The following is a 21017-nucleotide window of genomic DNA, read 5'->3' as shown; positions in this document are numbered from 1 at the left end:
CCATCTATGTATGGAATCATATAGTTCTTAGTTTTTTTCTGATTTACTTACTTCACTCCGTATAATGTTATTAAGGTCCATCCATGTTATTGTAAATGATCCGATGTCATCATTTCTTATGGCTGAGTAGTATTCCATAGTATATATGTACCAAAGCTTTTTAATCCACTCGTCCACTGACGGACACTTGGGCTGTTTCCAGATCTTCACTATTGTGAACAATGCTGCCATAAACATGGGGGTGCATTTCTCCTTTTGGAACAGTTCTATGGTGTTCTTAGGGTATATTCCTAAAAGTGGGATACCTTTAATCGAATTTAAACTAGTAGTAATATCAAATGCTTTTCTAGACCATCTGGCTAAAAAAACTGGATAAACTTTATATTTTACACTATTATTATTAATAGTTGTAGAGAAGGCAAGAATGGATCATATTGGCTTTTACAATTTGCTTTGCTCAAACTTTATAAAGACTTTTTAGACTGAGTTTTAATTAGCCTCTCAGGGCACACACAAAAGCCAAGCTATGCAGTTGTAATCTTTCTGAAAATGTCCTTATTTCCCACAGTTGTAACAGGTTTGTGGCCTTGGTCTCACACTGTCTTCCTTTCTCAATCCTTAGGTCCCTGCTGAAGGCCTTGCCCAAAGACACTTCTCAGAACCTTCCCAGTGTGGAGGAAGTTGCTTAAGGGGAGGGGAGGCTTGGGGGAGGGGAATTTGAGTTTTTAAAGGAGCTCTGGATTTAAAAGAGCTCTGACCCAAACTTAACATTCTGGCCTTTCGTTGATTAAGGAAAGGGGCCTAAGGTCTCTTCTTCTGTAGCTATTTCCTGTTCGTTAGGATTAGTGAGATATCTAGAGGGAGGGGCTGGTCTGAGGTTGAGGCTATGTGGTGAGAACAGTTTTTACAAGTTTTTTCTCATCCCAAGGGGTCATTTCATATACATTCCAATTGCTTCAACCATCCCCTTGGTAAAAGTGCTTTCCCAGTCTTCCAAGTCTGAACTTCCCTCCTTCAGATACCAAGGGCATTGTTGTCGGATCATGAGCAAGAGGGCAGTTAATTAAATTCCGATCCTATACCCTGTAGCTTGAAAGAGTTCCCATAGCTGTAACTGATGACTGCTGCTCAGGGGAAAATAAATTCCCCATGATGAAGGAGGGATGAAGGGAAAGGGAAATCCCCTGGCCTGACCATTAAAAGTGACTTCGCTGCAAATATTCAAGGGCTTTCCCCCTGCTGCTTGTGTCCCTTACCAAATGAGATGAGTGGACATCCTTTTCCTTTGCCAGGCTTTGGGAGGTCATTTCGTCTGGTACCTCACGTGGGGCACCGCTTGCTGCCACAACAACGAACAACTTGAAGTAGCCAACCTTACCTTTGGTTCCTCACAGGGGCGCCACTTGTCACAGTAACAATGGAATACCCAAAGGCCAGATACTCCAAGGGGATGAGGGGAGGTAACAGCCCTGTCTGCAGACTGAAGGACTGAAGCCCTGTCCCCAGCCTTACTCAGATATTTATCAGCCTGTACAAATAACTCAATGAAGCAGACAGCAGAAATTTACAGAGGGTAAAGTAAAGGACAGGGAACATGGTGACTTCTAATCTCTCTTCTGAGAGCTCAAACAATTCTGTTATTGAATATTGTTGTGCTGTTTTGCTGTTTCCAGCATGGGGTCAGAGAGGCCACTGGACTCTTATCTGCTCAGGGCTTTCACCCAAGGGTACCTTGCTGTCTCTGATTGTTATTCTAACTCTGCATACTTTCACAGCATATTCCTACAGAACATAAATCAAAAATCCTCAATAAAACACTAGCAAATAGAATTTAACAACACAAAAGGATCATACACCATGACCAAGTGAGATTTATCTCTAGGATGCAAGGATGGTTCAGCATATGCAAATTAATTAAGGTGATACACCACATTACCAAAATGAAGGATGAAAATGACAAGATCATCTCTATAGATTTGGAAAAAGCATTTGAGAAAATACATCACTCTTACATGATAAAAACTCTCAACAAACTAAGAATAGAAGGAATTAACCTCTATATAATAAAGACCATATATGAAAGCCCCATAGCTAACTTTATTTAGGGAAAAGTGAAAGCTTTTTCTCTAAGACTAGGAGCAAGACAAGGATGCCCACTTTTATCACTTCTATTGAACATAATAGTGGAACTTTTAACAAGAGCAATAAGGTAAGAAAACAAATAGAAGACATCTAAATCAGAAAGGAAGAAGTAAAATTATTTCTGTCTACAGGTGATATAATTTTATATATAGAAAACCCTGAAGACTCCATAAAAATGTTCTTACAACTAATGAAATTAGTAAAGTCGTAGGATACAAAATCAACATACAAAATTCAGTTGTGTTTATAAACACTAACAATGAACTAGCTGAAAAGGAGATTAATAAACAACCTTATAATAACATCAGAAGGAATGCAAGACTTAGGAATAAACTTAACCAAGAAATTGAAAGAGAAGTATAAAACACTGCTGAAAGAAATTATAGAAAACACAAATAAATAGAAAGACCTTCTGTGTTCATGGGTTAGAAGACTTGATATTGTTAAAATGTCTCTTCTGCCCGAAGCAATTTACAGATTCAATGCAAACCTATTAAAACTCCAATGATATTTAAAATTTTTTCAATTACAGTTTAAGTTCAATATTATTTTGTATTAATTTTAGGTGGTACACCGTAGTTGTAAGTCATTTATATAACTTACAAAGTGACCCCCCCTTGATATTTCAAGTACCCACCTGGCACTGTACATAGTTATTACAATATTATTGATTATATTCCCTATGCTATACTTTGTATCTCCATGACTACTTTGTGATTACCAATTTGTACTTCTTAATCCTTTCACCTTTTGTACCCATCTACCTCATAACACCCCAACATCTGGCAACGTTCAATTATTTTTCTCTGTATCTATGAATTTGTTTCTATTTTTCTTGTTCATTTATTTTGTTCTTTAGATTCTACATGTAAGTGAAACCATATGATATTTGTCTTTCTGTCTGACTTATTTACTTAGTATAGTACCCTCTGGGTCCAATGATACATTTTATAGAAATAGAAATAATACTCCTAAAATTCATGTAAAAAAGAATACTCCTAAAATTCACCCAAAAAAGATTCATAATAACTAAAGATATTTAAGATAGAACAGAGCTGAATGCATCACACTTCTTGACTCAAAATGTATTCTAAAGCTATAGTAATTAGCACAGTATGGTACTACCATAAAGACCAACATATAAACCAAGAAAATAGAGAAGAGAGCCCAGAAATAAACTCATACATGTAGGTCTTCAACATGTCTTCAACAACGGTGCCAAGAATACAAAATTAGAAAAGGGTGATTTCTTCAAAAAACGGTGCTGAGAAAACTAGATATCAATATGCAAAAGAATGAAATCAAACTCTTAGTGTAAAAGCTTCCTGACTTTGGTCTTAGCAATGGTTTTCTGAATGTGATACCAAAATCATAGGCAACAAAGCAAATATAGATAAGTGGAACTCTGCACAGCAAAGGAAATAATCAACAGAACATAAAGGCAACCCGTGGAATGGGGGAAAATATTTCAAACCCTACATCTGATAAGAGGTTACTTTCCAAAATATACAAAGAACTCCTAGAACTCAATGGCAAACCACCAAATAGCTCAATTAAAACTTGGACAATGCCTGACCTGTGGTGGCGCAATAGATAAAGCTTCGACCTGGAAATGCTGAGGTCACCAGTTCGAAACCCTGGGCTTGCCTGGTCAGGGCACATATAGGAGTTGATGCTTCCTGCTCCTCCCCCTCCTTCTCCTCCCTCTCCTTCTCTCTCTCTCTCTCTCTCTATATATATATATATATATGTATATATATATATATATATATATATATATATATATCTCCCCTCTCTAAAATAAATAAATAATTTTTTTAAAAACTTGGGCAAAGGACTTACACAGACATTTCTGTTATTTCATTAATTGCTTTTTGTCATTTGAGTTTTTTCTCCTTATGAAACTTATCTCTATATACGTTTTCTGTTGTAATCTCTTTTAACACACTTTTAATTTTTTTGTTTTTTGCTTTTCATTATGAAATGTTTTTTCCTCTTCACACCATATTTTATTCAGCCATTCTCCATTTAATCCCCTGTTAACTCATAACTTTTCTCCTTTATACTGTGAAATACATCTTTGTAGATAAATCTTTGTCCGAGTTTCTAACTACTTTCCTTTCTCACTTTTAAAGACTTTTAATATATCATGCCAAAATTTCTCTTCCAGAAACATACTAATTTATACATTTAAGAAAGGTCTATGTTTCTCCTAACAAAATTGTGTGTTTTATGTTTATAGGTTTTGAAATTTCTGAAAACCAGAAGAGACAGGCTGCAATGACTGTGAGAAAAGTCTCTAAGCAAAAAGGTAAAGCTGCCTTTTACCAGCACTTCCTCCTCCTGGCCCCATTCAATCTCTCTGTCAGACTGGGAATCCATAAGCTATGTGCTTGCATATTCCTAGGTTTATTTCCATGTTGAAATTCACTTGAGGTGGTGGGGAGTGTCCTAGTTCCAAAGTGTCCCTGGTTATATGTGACAAATGATCTTAAAGTTTTAAGGCTGAGGAATGACTAGTGTAAGGTAATTATGTCCAAAGATAGCTTATTGGGTACTGGAAGTAAAATAGAGCCTCTTTTTCTTTTTATTTTTGCTGAAATAAAATAGAGAAACCAAATTTTACTAGCAGTTTAGAGACTGGTGGACAATAGAAAATGTGTAGAATTTATTAATAAGCATAAATATATTAGGAAAATGTGCATAACTTTCTTTCATTGATTTGGGGGCATCTGGCAAATCAAGAATCCCAAATAAGAATGAAAAAGTTCAGATTGAATTGAGAAGATTCATATATTCATTCCATCTCTTTCTCTGAAGCATAAAGAACTTGCAAAAGAAAAATACCTTGAAAATCAATTTGAATATGAAATGAAGCCCTATTTTCTTGTTTTCATGAACTAGGCAAAATTAAAATGCTTAGTTGAACAAAGGATTAGAACTACCCTCTGTTTATTTGAGAGCCTATTTAATTCCAGTTGTTTTAAATAAGTTCTTTCATTTCATCTTTATGGCACCCTGAAAAGGTAGGTATTATTATTCCCATTTTTTTAGATGAAGAAACTGATGCTCTTCTGGGTGAAGTGACTCTGGCATAAATTAGCTTGACTATGAGTCACCCTTTCTCTTCTCTCTACCTCAGGGTTCTACTGATTTTCCATTTGAAGAAAGAAAAGCTCACTTTTTTTTTGTCTCACCTCAATTACTAACAACTGTTTCTATTACTGATAGCCACTGTCATTGTCCCCAGGTGTGGGCAAACTTAGTGAGACCTCAATTTCCCCAGGCCATTCCTTCTGCCTTCTCAGTGGGTTCTGTCTGGTTCAGAATGAGTCTCCACACAAAATGATCAGATTCAAATTGGCTGACATTCCAGCAGTCACATAAGACACCCTTAATTATCCCTGATGGCACTATTTTTCATTGAGGAGGCTGAGCACCCCTGAATTTTTTATTTCCAATTAAGCAGTGTACTTGTATTGAGCCCCTTTAGCTAGATATGACTGTCCTTTTAAGTGCTTATTTTTGCTTCTTGATCTTGACAGGCCTTCACTGGCTTTTTCCCTCTTCATCAAAATATAATTCTCTTTAGTTATGCAATTAAAGGCAACCACTCCTAACCTCTTGGAGGTTAAAACATGTGGGGTAGTGTTAGAAAGAAATCCAGAGTTACTGTCAGGAAAGATATGGCCTTTATAAATAAGAGAACCCTGTGAGACAATAATCTACTTCTTTAGACAGAGATATGAGCAGAAAAGAGTCCCAGGCAGGTAGAGAATCCTCAGGCTACAAAGGGGATATTGGCCTAGTGGCCTCTCTTTATTTCCTAGATGTTTTCACTTTCTGAGCTTCTCTCTCTGATTTCCACTGCTGTCATCACCACACTTACCTTCGTGATGGGATTGTATCCCTTTACCTCAGTCCAGATTCTCTCAAGCTTGTCTGAGACTGGCTGATCTTTTCACTGAGAATTCCTAAAGTTTGGGGAAATTCACAAAGCAAGCAAACAGAAAACAGTCCTGCCTAGTCATAACAAGCTTTTGTGTCAGTTTCCTTTCTCACCCTGTTTACTCTTGGGACTATCTTTTTCAGGTCCTCTCTTGTCTCCTACTATCTAAACACTAGTTCACCTGAATAGCTTTCCACCTTTAATGGCAATCTTAAAGACTTCAAAGACACTCATCTATTTTCAGACCTCTCAGAATGCTTACTAATCTCTTTCCTTATTTCTATTTCTAGTCTTCAAGACTATTCTAGCCCAGGGCTGTCATTACTGATACATTCTGAGACTCAAAGTTACTATATATGTGGAAGTAGTTGTCAAACTTAGTAATTTAATAGTTGGATATGTAGGAACAATAGGAAAGGAGTTACTTCAAATACCAATGAAAGCTAGCTTTTTTAACCACTCCAGTGACCCCTTTCTGAAAATTATGGGGAAGTATTATTGTTAAATTTCTCTAATGCAATATAATTAGATAGGTAATTATTCTTATGTTCCTTTTCAATCCCATATATAATGCTATGGGACCTTATCAACTCAGTCTATCCTTCTGGAAGACAGAGTCGAGCTCCAAGGAAGACCTTTTCATTTTTCATTTGTCTTTCATACTGTCTTGGTTTTAAGAATTGATATATAACTTTTGAGAGTTGTATGCTAATTTCTAATACATCAAACTATTTCATTTTGTCATCATGGAACTCCCTAAGGTCAGCTCAAAATCAAATGAGTATACTAGAACAACTAAAATAATATTGAAAATGAGAATAAAGGTGGAGTAATCAGCCTACCCTGATTCCAACACTAATTATATAGCTATAATAACTAAGATAGTGCAGTATGGGCAGAAGGATAGGCATATTACCTTAGTGGAACAGAATAGGGAACCCAGAAATAGATCTACACAAATACACATAACTGATTTTTGACAGAAGTACTAAAGCAATTCGCCGGAGGAAGAATAGCCTTTTCAATAAATGGTACTGAAACAAGTAGACTTCCATGGGGGTAGAGCACGAAGAACTTCAAACTAAACACATATCCTATAAAAATTAACTCAAAATGGATAATGGATTCAAATTTAAAACTACAAAAAATTAAAATCAATAGAATTTTTTAGACTCTAAGGCTAGCCAGAGAAATTCTCAGACTTGAAAGCAAAAGTTTGAAACACAAAATAAAAAATTGATAAAAATAGACCTCATCAAAATAGAATTTTTTTTTCTGTGACACACCATGTGAAGTGGATGAAAATATAAGCTACGGGCTAGGAAAAAAATATCTACAAACCACCTATCTGATAAAATACTAGTATCTATAATATATAAAGAACTATCAAAACTCAACAATAAGAACCAAACAAATCAAAACTACCTACTCCAGTTAGTAAACAGGTCAAAGATAAACAGGCATTTAACTGAAGAGGGTATATGAATGGCAGTTAAACATTGAAAAGGTACTTAATATCAATATCATTAATTGTTGGAGAAGTTCAAATTACAACCATAATGAGATATTACTACATAAAATAAAAAAGTTAGAACACCAAATACTGGAGAGCCTGACCAGGCAGTGGTGCAGTGGATAAAGTGTTGGGCTAGGATGCTTAGGACCCAGGTTCAAAACCCTGAAACCACCGGCTTGATTGTGGGCTCATTTAGCTTGAGCACAGTCTCACCAGCTTGAGTGCAGGGTTGCCAGCTTGAGCATGGGATCATAGACATGACCACAAGGTCTCTGGCTTGAGACCAAGGTTGCTAGTTTGAGCAAGGGGTTACTCGCTCTGTTGGAGCCCCCTGGTCAAGGCACATATGAAAAAGCAATCAATGAACAACTAAAGTGCCACAACAAATAATTGATTTTTCTCATCTCTCTCCCTTTCAGCCTGTCTGTCCCGGTCTGTCCCTCTCTCTCGAGAAAAAAGTGTATGTGTGTATATCTATATCTATATCTATATCTATATCTATATCTATATCTATATCATCTATATCTATATCTATATATAGATATATACTAGCAAGGACACAGAAAAATTGAGTGTTTTTATACCTTGCTAGTAAGAATGTAAAATGGTACAGCCACTCTAGAAAATTGTTGGCACTGTGTGGTGTGGTGACTGCTGGCTGGTGAGGGTGGAAGGAGATGGCAGAGGGCAATGGGAGAGGATGTGAGATAAATGATGATGGACAAAGACTTGACGAGGGGAGGTGCACACACAATATTGTGTACAGAGATGTGTTGCAGAATTGGGCTACTGAAACCTGTATAATTATGTTAATCAGTGTCACTCCCATAAAATTCAATTAAAAATAAACAAATAATAAAATACAGAAGAAAAAAAACAAAAAGAAAATATTGTTGACACTTTCTTAAGACATGAAACATTGAACTACCATATGACCCAGAAATTACACTCTTGGACATTTGTCCCAGAGAAATGAAGACTTATTTCCACATAAAAACCTCTAAACAAAAGTTCATAGCAGTTTTGTTCAAATAGCCCAAACTGGAAATAACCCAGATGTCCTTCATTGGGTGAGATTTAAGCAAACTGTTGTATTTCCATACCATGGATATTAATCATCATTAAAAAAGGAGCCAGATCTTGGTATATGCAACAACTTAGGTGAATCTTGAAGGAATTATGCTGAGTAAGAAAAGCCAATTGCTAAGGGTTGTATATTGTATGACTCCATTTATGTAATGTTTTAATATAATTTATAAATAGGGATTAGATTGGTGGCTGCCAGGGGATAACAGCAGGTAGGGACAGGATATAAGTGAGTGTTGTAAAAGAATAAGAAGTGTGCTCCCTGTGATGGTAGAAATCTTCTACCTCTTGATTGTGTCCTGTAACAATGGTAATATTCTGGCTCTATCATTTTACAAAATTCTATCATTAGAGAAATTGAATAAAGAGTCTGTATTTTTTGTATACCTACATAGGAATTCACAATTATCACAAAATAAAATGTTTAATTAAATATTTCAAATGAGCACTCCAGAAACTCCCTCCCTAATATCTCCATACTGTTTGTTGGCATCCACTACCCTCATATTTCTGACACCATCTTTGAAAATGAATTGTTAGAGGATGTTGTCAAAAAGGCAGAATAATTTTCTCTTGTCCTCCCACTAAAGAACATTGGTTCTTGACAATTACCCACAGATGAGAGTGAATTTTTTTCTAAGTCTAAGTATCTAGCATCACCCTTAGAGAGAAATAAAATCCTTTATTGGATGCACAAAAGAAGCCAGTCAATGAAGACTGCAGGGAATGACTACTTCTTTAACTGCAGAAATTATACCAGGCTACAAGGAATGTGAAAATCAAGAAAATGTTATATAAACAAAGAAACACTTTTCTAGAAACTGACCCCCAAAGACGTGAATATCTGTGATTTACCCAATAGTTCAAAATATACTGCTCAAAAAATTAGGGGATATTTTATAGCCTCATATTCATTTTGAAATATCCCCTAATTTTTGTGAGCAGTATACTTGTTGTAATGAAGCTCAGTGAACTACAAGAAAACATAGACAATTAAACAAAATCAAGAAAACAATACATGAACAAAACAACAAATTTAGCAGAGAATAGAAATGTTTAAGAAAAACAAACAAATGATAGAACTGGAGAATAAAATGAATGAAATGAAAAAAAATGCAATAGGCAGTGTGAACAACACACTTGATTAAGTAGAAGAAAGAATCGTAAAGCCAAAGACAGGTCATTTGAAATTGTCCAATCAGAGTAGAACAAACAAAAAAAGAACGTAAAAAAGTGAAGTAAGCCTTTGTGAATTATGGGATAAAATTAAGAGAAAAAGTATATAAAATATTAGAGTCCTGGAAGTAGAAGAGAGAAGGGAAAAGGATAAGAAAGCTTACTTAAATAAATAATGGCTGAGATCTTCCCAAGTTTAATGAGGTTCATGAAACTCATTGTTTCCAAACAATTTCAACCCAAAATGATCTCCTCCAAGACACATTATAAGAATACTGTCTAAAATCAAATACAGAGGGAGAAGGTTGAAATTAGCAAGAGAAAAATATCCTTGCATATGAGGGAACCCACATAAGGCTATTAATAGATTTCTCAGCAGAAACCTAGCTGACCAAGAAAGAGTGGGATGATGTATTCCAAGTGTTGAAAGAAAACTCTGCCAACCAATAATAGTATACCCAGGAAATTTGTTGTTCAGAAATAACAGAGTTTCCACCTGGCCAGGCAGTGGCACAGTGGATAGAGCATCAGACTGGGATGTGGAGGACCCAGGTTCAGAACACTAAGGTCGCTGGCTTGAATGCAGGCTCACCAGTTTGAGCACAGCATCACTGGCTTGAGCACAGGATCATAGACATGACCCCATGCTGGCTTGAGCCCAGAGGTCACCGGCTTGAAGCTCAGGGTTGCTGGCTTGAGCCCAAGGTCACTGGCTCAAGCAAGGGGTCACTTGCTCTGCTGTAGTCTCTGCAGTCAAGGCACATATGAGAAAGCAGTCAGTGGACAACTAAGGTGCCACAGTGAAAAATTGATGCTTCTCATCTCTCTTTCTTCCTGTCTGTCTGTTCCTATCTTTCCCTCTCTATGTCTCTGTCACAAAAAACAACAACAACAAACAAACAAACTGGGGGAATTAATCACCACTAGACTTTTCTTACAAGAAATAATGAAAGGAATTCTTCAAGCTGAAATGAAAGAACACTAATATAAACACACAAACAAAAATTAAGTGTACAGTCTCAATCAGAATAATCTAATATGGTGGTGTGCTAAATCTATTATAAAAGATAAAACAAAAAGGATTAAAAATAACTATTTGTACAACTATTTGTTAAAGGACAACAATTAAAAGATGTGAACTGTGACATCAAAAAAAAACATAAAATGTGGGGTGATATAAAGGGGTAGAATTTTTATATGTGGTCAAATTAATTTATCAGGTTAAAATAGATTGCTCTAACTATAAGATATTATATGACAGCATCATTATAACCACTAAGCAAGTACTTACAATAGATATACAAAAGAATAAGAGAGGTAAATCAAAGCATGCCAATATGGAAAATTATCACTTTATACAAGAAGGTAGCAAGAGACAGAGAAAGGAAAAGAGAGATTATAATATAGCTGGAAAATGATTAAGATAGAAATAGTAATCCTTTACCTATCAATAATTACTTTAAATGTAAATGGATACAAATCTATCAACATATAAAGTGGGTGAATGGATAAAAAATAAATAAAACAAGACACAGTTGTATACTGCCTGCAAAATAATCAGTTCATCTTTGAGAAAACACATAGACTTAAAGTAAACATAGAAAAAGATATCCATGCAAATGTAAACCAAAACAGAGCAAGGGTAGTTATACTTATATCAGAGAAATAAATGATAAGTCAAAAACTGCCACATAAGACAAAAAAGTCATTATACAATAATAAAAAGGTAATTCATCAAGAGGATATAACAATTGTAGATATATATGTGCCCAAACATTGGAGCACCTAAATATATTAAACAAATGCTAACAGATATGAAAGAAGAAGCAGACAATGATATAATAATAGTAGGGTATTTTAATACCTCACTTCAACAACTGATAGGTTACCAAGATGAAAATAATTGAGAATATTGGACTGACAATATATTTGGATCAAATGAACATAAGAGACATATACAAAATTCCATCTAAGAGCAGCAGATTTCACATTTTTCTCAAGTATACATGCAAAATTCTCCAGAATATCATTTGTTAGATCACAAAACAATTCAGCAAATTTAAGAAGACTGAAATCATATCAGGTATTTTTTTTACAACCAAAGAAATATAAGACTAGTAATCAGTAACAGGAGGAATACAGGAAGATTCACAAATATGTGTAAATTAAACAAGAAAAAATGAACAGCCAGTGCATCAGAGAAAAAATTTAAAAATATGAGATTAAGAAAAGTGGAAACACAATATACCAAAAGTTATGGGATGCATGCAGCAAAGGCAGTTTTTAGGAGGGAAGTTTATAAACATAGATGCCTAGATTTAAAAAAAAGAGAGAGAGAGGGAGAAATATTTCAAATAAACAACCAGAATTTTCACCTAAGGGAACAAGAAAAAAAATTAAGCTGAAATTTAGTGGGGAAAAAAAAGAAATAATGTTCATAAAAGAAAAAAGATGAGATAGGAACTGAAAAACAATAGAAACATTAATGAAATTAAAAACTGGCTCTTTGAAAAACCAAGAAAAACTGACAAAACTTTAAGTAGACTAAGAAAGAAAGAGAAGACTCAAATAAAATTAGAAATTAAATACAAGATATTACAAATGATACCACAGAAATAAAAAAGAGTTATAAGACAATACTATGAAAAATTATACACTGACATATTGGATAATGCAAGAGAAATGAATAAATTTCAGGAAACATGCAATGCAGCAAAACTAAATCATAAATAAGGATCTTGAGAATATTGTGATAAGTGAAATAAGTCAGACAGAAAAAGTTAAGCATATGATTTCACTCATATGTGGGATACAGAACTGAAAGCAACAAGTGAACAAGCAACAAAGACAAAACAAAAACTCATAGGCAAAAATAATAGTGTGGTGGTTACCAGATGGAAGAGGGAGGTAGTAAAAGGTAAAGAGGGCCAAATATATGGTGATGGAAGATGATTTGACTTTGGGTGGTAGGCACAGAAAATGCAATATGAAGATCATGTAGCATAGAAATGTACATTTGAAACCTATATAATCTTATTAACCATTGTTACCCCAATAAATTTAATAAAAAGAAATAAGGAATCTGAATATATGATTAGTGAATAAGAAGATTGAATCAGAAAAATAAAAACAGCAACAAAATCACATTCCAACAACAACAAAAAGCCCAGGTCCAAATGGTGTCACTGGTAAATTCTATGAAACATTTAAGTAAGAATTGAAAGCAATCCTTCTCAAACTCTTTCAAAGACTTGAGGAGGAGGGAACCCACCAAGCTTTTTTTTTCAAGGCCCTGACACCAAAGCCACTTAAAGATACTATAAGACAATATAGGTCAATATATCTGATAAATATAGATGCAAAAATTCTCAATAAAATACTAGAAAACCAAATTCAACAGGATTGTGCACTATCATCAGGTGGTATTTATCCCTAGGATGCAAAAATGGTTCAATCTCTGGAAATTAATAATTATGATATAACATATTAATAGAAAGAAAGATAAAAAGCATGTAATAATCTCAACAGATAAAAAAGCACTTGACATTATTCAATATCCTTTTATATTAAAATCTCTCAAATTAGTTATAGAAGGAACATACATGACAAGCCCATTGCTAACATCATATTCAATGATGAAAGGTTAAAAGCTATTTTTCTAAAATCAGAAAAAACAAAATGGTGTCCACTCTTACTACTTCTATTCAACATAGTACTGGATTCTAGCTAGAACAATCAGTTACGAAAAAGAAGTGAAAGGTATCTGAGTCATAAAGGAGAAAGTAAAGTTGATTCTTTGCCCATGAAAATATTTTATATAAAGGAAATCCTAACAATACCACCAATGAACTATTTGATATAATTAAAAATTTAGTAAGGTTGCAATATCAACATACAAAACTCAGTAGCATTTTTATATACCAACAATGAATTTTCTGAAAAACAAAACATTTACAATAGTATCAAAAATAATAAATTAGGAATATATCTAATCAAGGAGGTGAAAGATTTGTACACTGAAAATTCTAAGACATTTAGTAAAGAAATTGAAGAAGACAAAAATAGAAGATACATTGTGTTCCTGGTTTGGAAGAATCAATATTGTCAAAATGTCTGTATGATCCAAAGCCATTTATAGATTCAGTGCATTTCCTATCAAGTCTCCAATGCCATTTTTAACAGAAATAGGAAAAACAATCCTGAAATTTGTATGCAATGATAAAAGATTTTTGAATAGAAAACATCAATCCAAAGAAAGAACAAAGCTGAAGCCATCACACCTTCTGATGTGAAATTATATTATAATGCTATAGAAATCAAAATAGTATAGTACTGGGAAAAATTCAGTAACATAGACAAACAGAAGGGAATCTGTAGCCCAGAAATAAACACATGCATATAATATATACAGTCAACTAATACTTGACAAAGGTGCCAAGAATACTCAACTAAGAAGCACAGTCTTTTCACAATGGATCTGGGAAAATGGAACATTCACATTCAAAAAATAAAATAAACTAGACCCCTATTTTACCACACTCACAAAATTTAACTCAAAATTACTAAATACTTAGATTAAACAAAAAACCTGAAATCATCAAATAGCTATAAAAAACAATAGGAAAACACTGAAGAAAGAAATTGAAGAAGATCCAAATAAGTGGAAGTAGCATATATCGTGTTCATGGATAGGAAGAATTAACATCATTAAAATGTCCATATCACCCAAAGCAATCTATAGATTCAGTGTGATTCCTATCAAGATACCAATGTTGTAATTCACAGAACTAGAACAAATACTCCAAAAAATATATATGGAATCAAAAAAGACCCCAAATAGCAATAAAAATCTTGGGAAACAAGAATAAAGTTGGAGGAATTACACTACCTGATATCAAACTATACTATAAGGCCATAGTAATCAAAACAGCATGGTACTGGCATAAACACAGATATATATATCAAAAGAACAGAATAGGGAGCGCAGAAATCAACCCACACCTATATGGTCAATTAATATTTGACAAAGGAGGCAAAAGCATACAATGGGGTAAAGACAGTTTATTCAATAAATGGTGATGGGAAAATTGAAGAGATGCATTAAAAAAATGAAACTAGATCACCTTCTTACACCATACAAAACAATTAAGAAATGGATTAAAGACTTAAATATTCGACTCAATATCATAAAAGTCCTAGAAGAAAACAGAGGCAGTAAAATTTCAGACATTTCTCAAAGCAAATTTTTTTCCGAATACATCTCCTTGGGCAAGGGAAATAAAGGAAAAAATAAACAAATGGGACTATATCAAAATAAAAAAATTTTTTTGCACAGCATAGGAGACCATCAATAAAATGAAAAGACAACCCACTTAATGTAATAGCATATTTGCCAATAAACTGAGAAGGGACTAGTATCCAAAATTTATAAAGAACACAAAATTCAACACCAAAAATAAAAACCCCTCAATTTTTAAAAATGGTCAAAGGACCTAAATAGACATTTTTCTAAAGAGGACATATAGATGGTCAATAGACATGTAAAAAGATTCTAAATGTCAGTAATCATCAAAGAAATGCAAAAAACCCCACAATGAGATATCACCTTACACCTGTCAGAGTGGCTATCATCAATAAATCAAACAACAAGTGTTGGCAAGTATGTGGAGAAAAGAGAACCCTCATGCACTGTTGGTGGGAATGCAGACAGGTACAGCCACAATAGAAAGCAGTATGGTGTTACGTCAAAAAATTAAAAATGAACTGTCTATGACTAAGCAATTCCACTTTGGGAAATTCAGCTGAAGAAACTCAATGCACTAATATGAAAGAATATGTGCACCCCTATGTTTACTGTAGCATTATTTACAATAGCTAAGATTTGGAAGAAGCCCAAGTCCCCGTAAGGAGATGAGTGCATAAAAAAACACAATGGAATACTACTCAACTGTGAAAAAGAAGGAAATCTTACCTTTTATGACAGCATGGATACACCTGGAGAGTATTATGCTAAGTGAAATAAGGCATTCAGAGAAAGAGAAGGACTCTATTATTTTACTTGTATATGGAATCTAATGAACAAAATGAACTAACAAGAAAAATAAGGATGGACTCATACATAGAGAACAGACTGACAGCTGTTGGAGATGAGGCTGTCAGTCTGGAGGATGGAGGGATTGAGCAAAAAAGGAGAAAAAACAAAAATGGCATTGAACAAAAGTGTGGTAATTGTCATTGTGGAGGTGGAAGATGGTATAGGGGTGGAAATGGTGATGGACAAAGATTTGACTTGGGGTGGGGTTAACACACAATCTAGTGTACAGAGATATGTTGTACAATTAGAAACCTGAAACCTATATAACTATGTTAACCAGTGTCACTCCAATAAATTCAATTAAAAAAAATGAAAACAGAAAAAAGCTTATTGACATGGGTATTGACAAAGATTTTTTGGATACGGCACAATGAGCACAAACTCTAAGAGCAAAAAAATAAACAAGTGGAACTACATCAAACTAAAAAGTTTCTGTACAGCCAAAATCAACAAAACGAAAAGGCAACCTATAGAATGGGAGAAGATATTTTCAAACTTCATATCTGATAAAGCAGCGGTTCTCAACTGGGGTCATGACCCACAGGTTGAGAACCGCTGTGATAAAGGATTAATACCCAAAATATATAAGCAACTTATATTACTAAATAAGAAAGACTTAAATTTAGAAAACAAAATTACAAATCATCCCACTGATAAAATGAACTAAAGGACCTGAATAGATATTTATTCAAAGAAAATAAAAGCACTACAAGATAATACAGGCTAATATCTCTGATACATATAGATGCAGAAATTCTCAAAAAATATTAGCAAACCAAAACTGACAGCACAATAAAAGGATTATGCACCATCATCAGGTGGTATTCATCTCTAAGATATATGGTTGGTTTAACATGGAATTTGACAAATGTGATACACTGCACTAACAGAATGAAAGAGAATGATTAAAAGATCATCTCAATAGTTGAAGCATTTGACAAAAATCATTGTCATTTTATGATTTAAAACTTCTAAAAATTGATTATACAAAGAATATACCTCAATGTAATCAATGATTTATATGACAAGCCCATGGCTAATAATATTATACCCAATGTGAAAGTTTAAAAGATTTTCCTTTAAGACCAGGAACACAACAAAGACAGAAGTAATTTCTTTTCTTATTACAGATGACATGATTTTACATAAAAACAACTTGAAAGATTCCCTCAAGAAATTATAATATTAGAACAAGAGGAATTTAGTAATATTTCAAGATAAAAAAATCACTGTACAAAATTAGTTATGTTTTACTAACAATGACCATCCAAAAGAGAAATGAAGAAAATACCATTTGCAATATCACACAATAGAATAAAATCTAACCAAGGAAGCTAAAGATCTGTGCACTTAAAAAATTTTAGATTATCATTAAAGAGATTAAAAAATGCAAATGAATGCAGTGATATTCCATGTTCATGGATCATAAGAATTAATATGGTGAAAATGTCCTTTACTACCCAAAGCCATCTATAAATTCAATATAATCTCATCTCCAATTTCATAGCATTTTTTTCAGAGTAGATAGAACAGTTCTTAGGTTTATAAGGAACCACAGAAGACTCCAAATAGCCAAAGCAGTTTTGAGAAAGAATAAACCTGGGGACATCAAACTTTCCAATTTCAAACTACACTACAAATTTATGGCAATCAATACGTTACTATGATGGAATAAACAACAACAACATACGGATCAATGGAACAGAATTATAAACCCACGTTTATAGCCATGTAATATTTGTCAGGATACCAAGAATACTGAATGGGGAAAGGCTAGTCTCATCTATAAATAGTATTGGAACATACAAAAAAATGTCTTGAACCCCTATTTTACATTACTAACAAAAGTTTACTTAAAATGTATTAAAGGACCCTGGTGAGTTGGCTCAGTGGTAGAGCATTGACCCAGCAGGTGGAAGCCCCGGGTTCAATTCCTGGTCAGGGCACGCAGAAGTCACCATCTGTTTCTTCACCCATCCCCTCCCCCTTCTCTCTCTCTTCCCCTCCTGCTGCCATGGTTTGATTAATTTGAGCACATTGGCTGGGCTGCTGAAGATGCTTAATGATTATGCTTCATTATATATCATTAGCACCTGCCTCAAGTGCTAAAAATAGCTCGGTTCCGAGCATGGCCCCAGATGGGCAGAGTATCAGCCCCATATGGAGGATGCTGAGTGGATCCCAGTTGGGGCACATGCAGGAGTCTGTCTCCATCTCCCCTCTTCTCACTTGGAAAAGAAAAAAAGAAAAAATAATAATAAAGATAACAGTAGAAATAAATGACATAGAGACTAAAACAACCATAAAATATCAATGAAACCAACAGCTGGTTCTTAGAAAAGCTAAACATGATTGACAAACTTTTAACCCCATTCATCAAGAAAAAAAGAGAGGACCAAATAAATAAAATCAGAAATTAAAGAAGTGAATTAACAACTCACACCATAGAACTACAAAGGATTATAAGAAAATACTGTGGTCAACTGTATGTCAGCAAATTGGACAACCTGGGGAAAATGGATAAATTCTTAGAAACATATAATCTTCTAAAACTGAACCTGGAAGAATCCGAAAACTTGACCAGACTACTTACAAAAAGTGAAATTGAAGCAATAATAAAAAACCTCCAGCAAACACTAGACGGCTTCAAAGATTTTACCAAACATTCAAAGAAGAACTAACATCTATACTACTCAAACTTTTCAAAAAAATTCAAGAGGGAGTAAGACTTCCAAGCTTATTTTACAAGGCCAGTATTATCCTAAATTCAAAACCAGATAAACTACAAAGATAGAGAATTATAGGCCAATATCTTTGGTGAACATATATGCTAAAATGCTTAATAAAATTTTAGCAAAATCAATTCATCAGTATATTAAAATTATTATATGCCATGCTCAAGTAAGATTTATTTCAGCTATGTAAGTTTGGTACAATATTGGAAAATAAATAAATGTGATATATCACATAAACAAAATGAAGGATAAATTCACATGATTATATCAATAGATGCAGAAAAACATATGATAAAATCAGCATCCATGTATGAAGAAAACACTCAGCATTATGGGAATAGAGGGTTCTTACCTGAACATAATAAAAGCCATGTGTGACAAACCCATAGCCAACAGTATACTCAGTGAGTGGTCAGAAACTAAAAGATGGCTCTGTAAAGATCAGGAACAAGTCAGAGATGACTGCTTTAACAACTCTTATTCAATATGGTACTGGAAGTACTAGCCAGAGAAATCAAATAAGAAGATGAAATAATAGGCATGCAATTAAGAAAGGAGGAAATAAAACTGTCATTATTCGCAGATGACATAATATAGTATATAAGAAACCCTAAAGACCACCCCCCAAAAAACTAGTAGATCTAATAAATGAATATGGCAGAATAGCATGTTAAAAATTAATATTCAGAGACTGGTGGCATTTTTATACACCAATAAGGAACTATAAGAAAGAGAAATTAAGGAGAAAAATCCCATTTAGTATTGCAACAATGAAACAATAAGGTACATAGGAATAAATTTAACCCAGGAGGTAAAAGACTTGTACTAAGAAAATTGTAAGATATGAAGAAAGAAATCAAAGAAACAAATAAATGGAAGCATATACCATTTTCATGAATAGATGGATAGGTAAAATTAACATCATGAAAAAGTACTTCAGGCCCTGGCTGGTTGGCTCAGCGGTAGAGTGTTGGCCTGGCGTGCAGGAGTCCCAGGTTCGATTCCTGGCCAGGGCACACAGGAGAAGTGCCCATCTGCTTCTCCATCCCTCCCCCTCTCCTTCCTCTCTGCCTCTCTCTTCCCCTCCGCAGCTGAGGCTCCATTGGAGCAAAGATGGCCCGGGCGCTAGGGATGGCTCTGTGGCCTCTGCCTCATGCGCTAGAATGGCTCTGGATGCAACAGAGCGACGCCCCAGAGGGGCAGAACATTGCCCCCTGGTGGGCATGCCGGGTGGATCCCGGTCGGGCACATGCGGGAGTCTGTCTGACTGCCTCCCCGTTTCCAGCTTCGGAAAAATGAAAAAAAAAAAAATAAGAAAGAAAAAGTACTTCAACATAATAAAGGCAATATATGCCAAACTATCAGTTAATCTCATATTAAATGAAAAAATAAAGGCTTTTCCTCTAAAATTAGGAATAAGACAAGGCTGCCCACTCTCCACTTTTATTCAACATAGTTCTGAAAGTTTTGGCCAGAGCAGTCAGGCAAGAGAAAGAAAAAGGCATCTATATAGGGTAAAAAAAGTAAAGGTATCACCTTTTGCAGATGACATGATCCTGTATATCAAACACCCCAAAGACTCCACCAAAAACCTATTAGAAACAATACACCAATACAGTAAAGTTGCAGGATACAATATCAATATATAAAAGTTTATTGCTTTTCTATGTGCCAATGACAAAACTTTGGAAAATGATCTAAACCCCCCCCCAAAAAAAACCAAAAACACTATTAAATTTACAATTGCAACAAAAAAATATATTCCTAGGAGCAAACTTAACAAAGGATGTGAATGATCTATACTGAAAACTATAAAACATTATTGAAAGAAATTGAAGACACAATGAAATTAAATAATATTCCATGTTCATGGATTTGAAGAATCAGCATAGTTAAAATGGCCATATTACTCAAAACAACATACAAATTTAATGCAATCCCCATCAAAATAACAATGTCATTTTTTAAAGAAATAGAATAAAAAATCACCAGGTTTGTATAGAATCATAAAAAAAAAAAAACACAAATAGCCAAAGCAATACTGAGGAAAAAGAACAAAGCCAGAGATATCATACTTCCTGACTTCAAATTATACTATAGAGTAAAACAGACATACAGACCAATGGAATAGAATCAAGAGCCCAGAAATAAAACCACATATATATGAACAAATTATCTAGAACAAAGAAGCCAAAAACACACAATGGAGAAATTTCAGCCTATTCAATAAATGGTGCTGGGAAAATTTGAAAGCCACACGCAAAAGAATAAAACTCAACTACAGTTTGTCCTCCTGCACAAAAATTAATTCATAAAAAC

At 34.3% G+C, this 21017-nt stretch overlaps 1 protein-coding gene across 11 annotated transcripts in view; it reads left to right on the top strand.

Moving 5' to 3' along the window:
* The window catches only part of ARHGEF9 (Cdc42 guanine nucleotide exchange factor 9), a 382466-nt gene that overhangs the window by 358530 nt on the left and 2919 nt on the right, over positions 1 to 21017 (top strand). For all 11 annotated transcript variants that reach the window (XM_066250140.1, XM_066250146.1, XM_066250148.1 and 8 more), the window contains one exon: positions 4385 to 4453. In XM_066250140.1, the coding sequence (XP_066106237.1) occupies positions 4385 to 4453 (69 nt within the window). The remainder of the gene's footprint in view (positions 1 to 4384; positions 4454 to 21017) is intronic.

Source organism: Saccopteryx bilineata, chromosome X (assembly GCF_036850765.1).
Source record: "Saccopteryx bilineata isolate mSacBil1 chromosome X, mSacBil1_pri_phased_curated, whole genome shotgun sequence".
NCBI classification, from domain to species: domain Eukaryota; kingdom Metazoa; phylum Chordata; class Mammalia; order Chiroptera; family Emballonuridae; genus Saccopteryx; species Saccopteryx bilineata.
This window is presented reverse-complemented; position numbering and strand designations above follow the sequence as displayed.